The sequence below is a fragment of the Trachymyrmex septentrionalis genome, unplaced genomic scaffold (assembly GCF_001594115.1).
Source record: "Trachymyrmex septentrionalis isolate Tsep2-gDNA-1 unplaced genomic scaffold, Tsep1.0 scaffold77, whole genome shotgun sequence".
In the NCBI taxonomy this organism is placed as follows: Eukaryota; Metazoa; Arthropoda; class Insecta; order Hymenoptera; family Formicidae; genus Trachymyrmex; species Trachymyrmex septentrionalis.
In genome coordinates, this window is record NW_017305957.1 from 408,880 (window position 1) to 415,854 (window position 6,975).

Consider the following 6,975-nt stretch of genomic DNA (forward strand, 5'->3'; position numbering starts at 1 on the left):
TTCGTATCAACTCGCAGTTATGTATTTATTCTTGTGCCATTATAAAAATACAAAAACAGCGATTATCAATTGTCTGAAAATAAAATGTCTAACAGAACGCAAAGATTGAAAGTTTCGCGGAGCATGCGATAAATAAAACGTGTATGCATTATTAAAATAATTATTTAATATCCATTTGACCACAAGAATATTTCCACTTATAATTGCTTTAAAGCGTTTATTATTAAATGTAGTTTGAGAAAATATAGGAAATCAGAGAACTTATTTAATATTATACATATATAAGTATTTTAATATATTCACTCATTGTTTTTCAAGGACGGATTACATTACATAAAACTCAGAGTCATTAACAGTAAAAAGTATTTTGAGGAAAGTACATGTGAGATCACATATACATTTCAGAATCCTTTTTATTGTCGAAGACTTTAAGTTTCATATATTTCACTAAAAAGTAAAAAATATATTAAAATACGTATATGTATAAGATTTTGTGTAGTCATAGAGATAATTATTTATCGAAAAAAAATGTATAATATATAATCAAAATAAATAAATTAAAAATAAATGTAACAAAATATAATTTTCCGGCGTATGGCTCGCTTGCTATTATTTCGTAATCACGATTTTAAGATAATGTAGAAATTGGCAACATTCAGTTATATAATTAATAATATAACAAATCTCGTTTAAAGTCAATAATAGATATATTTTCTTATATTTTTATGCATTATAAAAAATATGATGTTATGATGAAGGATAAATAAATATCAATATCATTTTTTTAATCATAATTACGATCTTTCTTTAAAAAAAGTTCATTTCTTTTATGCATTATCAATGTTTACATATTATTTAATACTATCACAGTTACAATTCTAATTGTGTGTGATTATAATTACAACTGTATAGATAGTACATTCCAGTCACTTTTAATGAATAAAGATAGCATTCTTTATAAATATAATTTGTCAAATATGCTGTACAGTGTTTGTCACGATCAAAAATACTGTTAATATACAGTTTCTTTCATGCATCTTTTGTAATGAAATATTAGTGGGAAGTATATAAAAAATATTTTTCAAACTGAAAGTTTTCAATAATTTTAATAAATGTAATCTATAATTGATTAAGAATTTTGTGCTTGTAAAATTTTTATAAGTAATATAAATGTATTTAAGAGAATATTAGAGCAACATAAATGTTCATAGGGAATGATTAAAAATCGAATATTTTAAAAAAGTTTGTTTATAGAACTTTGTTTAAATCTTAATTAAGATCTAAATTACCAATATTATGATAAAATTATTAATATCGTATTAAAAAATTGAAGAACATAAATATTAGAAAATATGAAATACATATTTTGAAGAAATATGGCAAAATTTTACAAATAATTCCACTATTTACCTTTGTATATGTATTGTCATGAAAATTCCTCTGTTCCAAATTGTGCTTTCAATTATCTTATTATAAGAAAATGAAAAGAAATTGAACGTACAATGTATTATGTATGTTCAACTTTGTTTGTTCAACCTAATTAAGACAGAATTATAACAAAACTGTCTAAATCAGGAATAAAACTTTCTAGAATGTAATTATAATTATAATTTACGAAGATCAAGAACAAATACACTGCCATCAGATGCAGATGCACCAACTTTGTCACCGCGACTGTTCCAACAGACTTCAAAGATACCACCTGTACCTTTATAACTGTGTACCAACTGTCCGCTCTGCTCGAATTAAGAGAAAATAATCAATTTAATTTCAACCAACATTATTTTATGGGAATAAAAAAAATTATAAACTACGATACTTACTTGCGTAGACCATATGTGAACGCATTTATCGAAACTACCGCTAGCAAGAAACTTTCCGTCTGGACTGAATGCTACACTATAGACGGGCTCGGTGTGCTTGGTAAGCGTGTGTATGCAAACACCTCTTTCCACATCCCATAATCTAACAGTGGAGTCGAATGATGCGCTCGCTAATGTCAGATTCATATTCGGATTGTGCGTTCCTGGGCCAGTTGGTGACCATTTAATCGTGTAGATTTCTTTACTATGGGCTTGCAGATCATGTACCCAAGTATCCTGTTTCATAGACCAAATCTTCAGACTCATATCGTCTGAACAACTGGCCAATAGGTTTCCTTGCGGGTCCCATTTAATTGCATTAACTTCGTTCTGCAAAACACATAAAAAAAATGAAAAAAAAAAAAAATAAATAAATAAATAAAAGAAAATGTTTAATTAAATCATGGCAATTTAATTTCCTTGCATCACATATACGCACTGTATGTCCCTGAAAGCTCTTAATGGGTTTATCGACATTAAGTTTGCACACATGTATGCACTGATCTGTAGAACAGCTTGCGAATGATGTGTTTGTTTGCCAATCGACATCCAAAGCAGGTGCACAATGAAAACTGAACTGTTGTGTACATTGTCCGCTTTCGGCATCCCAAATAATCGTCGTCTTATCGACGCCAGCACTCAGAATGTAATTGCCGCGTTTGTTCCATTTTAGTGCGAAAATCGGACCTTTGTGCTGGCCCAAAGTAGATGCCAGACGACCATCTGTTGTCCAGATTCGTGCATATCCATCATAACTTCCTGTCGCAAGTAATGTGCCGTCACACTGTAAAAATTTGAAATGCGTGTTTGCATCAACGTCTTCAAAAATAAATAAAAAGGTATCATAAAACAAGATAGCTTTGGTCCAAATTTTAACCATGTCCAGACAGCACGCATATCAAAATCAAAATATAACGTTTTAAAAATGTTTTAAAGATGTTTTTTTTTATTTTTGGATACAAGTGCTGTCTAGACATTTCTTAAAATTTGGGCCAAAGTTAACTTGACCAAAATTATTGAATCAAAATTATTTTATTTTACAATATTCAGTTTGTACCTTCCAATCCAATGATGTAACGTCTTTATTACTGGGTACTTCAGTACCACCTTTCTGGATACAGTGACGTAGAACTAACTGATTTGGAGCTTGTGAATTATCCGACATATCCCAAATACGAGCAGTACTATCACCTGAACCAGAAGCTAATAAATCAGTTGTTGGATTCCAGGCACAAATAAACACCTCCGATTCATGACCACGTAACTTAGTGGCTTTACTAGCAGGGATTTCGACGGTACTAGCATTGGAGCCTGCATTTACACCTGTTGTTGGTTCATCTACCTCCATCTCTGTTCCTCGGTCCCCACCTCGGTCACTATTATTTACGCCTTCATTGGATGTAACAACTGAGAAAAGAAACGTAGGTTTATTTGATTAATTTATAAGGATTTCTTATAACAGTTTTAGAAGAATAAAACAAATTCCTCTTCCCAATAATTATTCTAAAAATAGAAATAATAATGAAAAGACTACTGTTAAATCATGAGTAACGTTAACTTATATTTATTATTGTCGTTTGACAATAATACTTTACATATATTTCTACTTATTATTTAATTAGTTCATTTAAATTGTTTGCCACTAGTTGACAGTCAGATTGACGTGATGAGTTATATGCTGTCTCTTCTAGCTGCATCCAATGATAGCAATATGTTTCTTCATAGAAGAATCATATTTTTATCGTAATGTCTGACAGAAGTGACAAACTGTAGCTCGCAAAATGACCGAAATCTATGGCCGTCCTATTTTAATCTACCTGAATTTTAAGGAGGTCTGAAAATTATTTTCTTCTTCAGACCAGGGTGTATCAGGCTCCTAATAATACTTATTATTTTCTATGTAATCTTAATTGCTAGTGTAATTGTATCAGATTAGAGAATGAAATTGGATTTGAATTAAACAATCGAAAGAAAGAAAATCAATATCAAGTTCAATAAATTTTGCTCTGATTGATTAAATTTTAGTTCAATCTTCTCAATCTCCTATCTGATACAAATAGTTCCATTTTCATAATATATATATTTACCTAAAAATTAAAAATTGATAAGAAAGTCATCAATTCATTTATAAATTTCTTGGCAACCTTTTAAACTTTAGGTAACCAGATATTATGAAAACAAATCATACATGTAAAAAATTCAAACACAAGTCTACTTTGATCGTTATGTAAATATTTGTACCACGTAAATTACCTTCTTCGCCATTGGTATCTTGACCTTCAGTCTTCACCTGTTGTTTCTGTTGATTGATCTGATTCTGCCGTGTCGCAACAATATCTGGCATAACAGCGTCTATAAGAGATAAAGATTCCACCATTCTATGTTCGGTGCCATCTTCGCCAATCATAATCTCTGCTTCTGTGTATTGTAATCCCTTCTGAATTATGGATAAGAGTGCCGCCGGTGGTACAAGGGCTCCATTGATATTACTCTGTGATATGTGGGACTCAATTCCAAATGTATATGCAGAATGCTGGAAACCTGTAGAAAATAAAGATGCACAAATAAGATCACACGAATGAGCAAATAGAGCAAGTTGCTCGAACGGTGATGAATTTAGGTAAATTTAGATGCATTTTAAATCCAGGACAATAAGTCAAGTTGATAAACAACTTTTATGGCAATCAATCATATTGATAGATAAATTTCAGGAATCATTTGACTGGGTGACTCAATTTTAGCTACACTTAAATCACCAGTCTTCATAAGGATCAACTAATCATGTCTGTTTATGAGTGCGGTTGAGTTGCAATTATGAATGCTTCAAAGCATTTTTTGATTGGTCAATTAGTAAAATTCTTTCTTCTGATTGGTTAATCAAATGCTTCAAAGCATTCATAATGGCAACTCAACCACATCCTATATCAATATAAAAAAACTTTACTTTAATCTCAATTCAGTTTACTTTTCATCTTTTCTAATTCTAAAAATTAGAAAAGGACAGAGTTAAATCGATATTAAACCTACATAGTTCACTTTATTTAAGATATTTTCGAAATATTCTTAGAGCATTTATTAAGCCTATTCTACAATATGCTTTTTCTTTTCTATTCCTGCTTTTTGCTACTTTTTACAGGTCTATTTTCTGTGGTTGAATTAGTGTACACTTAAGAACTTAAAGTGAGATAGATATATGTTTGATATTTGTTAAAAGCAAGAAAGAGAGTTCTAATGCCCATATTCATAGTCAGGCCTTGTACTTAAATTTAGCTTTAGAGCCAAAGAAATAATTCATAGAGTACATAGAGTAAAGATAAATTTAAGAAAAGCCTTAAATATAAGGCCTGACTATGAATACATATATAACAGTTTAGTGCAGGAACAAAAAACAGACTAAATCCTTATCTTTTTGCTTCTTATCTGGTCTTTTATATCGCTCGAGATAAAAGAAAAATTTTGGAAAAAAACAAGAGATAAAAAGCAAGAAACAGGAAACGAAGAGCACGTTGTAGAATAGGCTTTATAGGACAAAGGAGAATGCAATTCGTTTCACGCATGAAGCGCATGATATAAAAATATTGAAGGATAAAATATATCATGTACAACCGTATATGAAACAGAACGAACTCATTAATATCCTTTGGAGATTTGTGCTATTTGAGAAATTAATTATCTACATTGGTGAAAATCATCATCAATCATGTGAAATCGCGCGTGAACATTGCCGGGTTCCCTTAGCACGTGATGTAGCGGACGCAGAACGGCGTTGATCGCGCTGCGAGGTTATAAAGCGGCGAAATCGTACCGGATTCCTGCAGATATCGGTAGACCAGGAAATTGACCTCATCGCTGGAGAAGCTCATCGTGTTTGACATTCACGGTATTAGCACAGCATATTCACGATGTGGAGTCCGTTGTGAGGCCGTTTCCTAGAGTCGGTCACGGCCAGTCCCGGCCGTGTACAACTTCGAGTCTGTCTGTGTCCTGGAAATAAAGTTTTACTTCGCCTTCTTCACTGCCCGCCACTGTTTTGCCGCGTCGTAAACCAACAATCGAATCCGATTGAGGTTCGCGAAAGAAGGAGATAGGCAGAGATTGTCCACTAGCGGTGGACAATGAACTCAGAACTGCGGAACGGATATAACGAATACTGGCGATGCCGATGGTGCCAAAAGCCAAAACGGCGGCAAACTGCTTACTGCGGCAAACCACAGCCAACTGGGCCAACTAATGAGAGTAATGAGTGGTTCACAATGTTCACAGAATTTACACATTTATAGCCCCCGTGACTGCCGCGAGGCGGCGAGGCCACGATCTTCTATATTTTCACGAGCTGTAAAGGTATATTTTCACGAGCCGCTCGAATAAGCCGTTTCAGCGATAGAGAAATCACGTGATCAATTGACGCTTGGGCTGCGTTCGGAAATATCACCCAATGCCTCTATGTACCATTTTATCCTTATTGTTCACCCAATGTTAAATAAAGATAAGGTGATACACAGGGACACCCGGATGATATTTCCGAACGCAGCCTTGTATCATCAATGCATTCAAGCCAGACAAAGCGGCTAGCTGATTAAATGTGATTGATTGGATCTGTAAGTAACAACTAATCATATTTATTTGCTTGGCGAGCAGCCCGCGAGTAAGTTAAGGTACAGCCACAATAGAAGGAATAAGGAATTAGGAATAAGAAATAAGACTTTCAACCTATCAGATATTGGATACACTGGAATACACGGTTTCTGATAGGTTAGAAACCTTATTCTTTATTCCTAATTCCTTCTATTGTGGCCACACCATTAGTCGCTTTTTTGTATGTAATTCTTTTTAGTACTGGAATGACGTCACTAACTGATGGAATTTTAAAAAAAATTATATTAATATTATTAGCATTATTGCTACAATATTAATATTATTAACACACCAATAATTGAAAGAAAATTTATTAAACGAAAAGAAATGTTGAAACTATTTGCGAAACTGTGCAGAATTAATGAAGAGCTGAGAATAACTCGAGAAAGTGAAAGTTGATGTAAATTAAAAATTAATTTGTTATAACTTGCTTGTATCTTAAATGAGCAGAAAGTGCAACAGAGTGCAGATGCTCAGA

The 6,975-nt window shown here is 32.8% G+C and overlaps 1 protein-coding gene across 1 annotated transcript; it reads right to left on the minus strand.

The window, feature by feature from the left end:
- Positions 1-1,467: 1,467 nt before the first annotated feature.
- Positions 1,468-6,208, minus strand: LOC108754159 (F-box-like/WD repeat-containing protein TBL1XR1). Its single transcript, XM_018496272.1, has 6 exons — positions 5,668-6,208; positions 4,116-4,403; positions 2,920-3,269; positions 2,302-2,646; positions 1,824-2,192; positions 1,468-1,736 (listed from the first exon to the last, which is right to left on the minus strand). The coding sequence occupies exons 1-6, from the start codon at positions 5,735-5,737 to the stop codon at positions 1,605-1,607; spliced, it is 1,554 nt and encodes a 517-aa protein (XP_018351774.1). The 5' UTR covers positions 5,738-6,208; the 3' UTR covers positions 1,468-1,604.
- Positions 6,209-6,975: the final 767 nt, after the last annotated feature.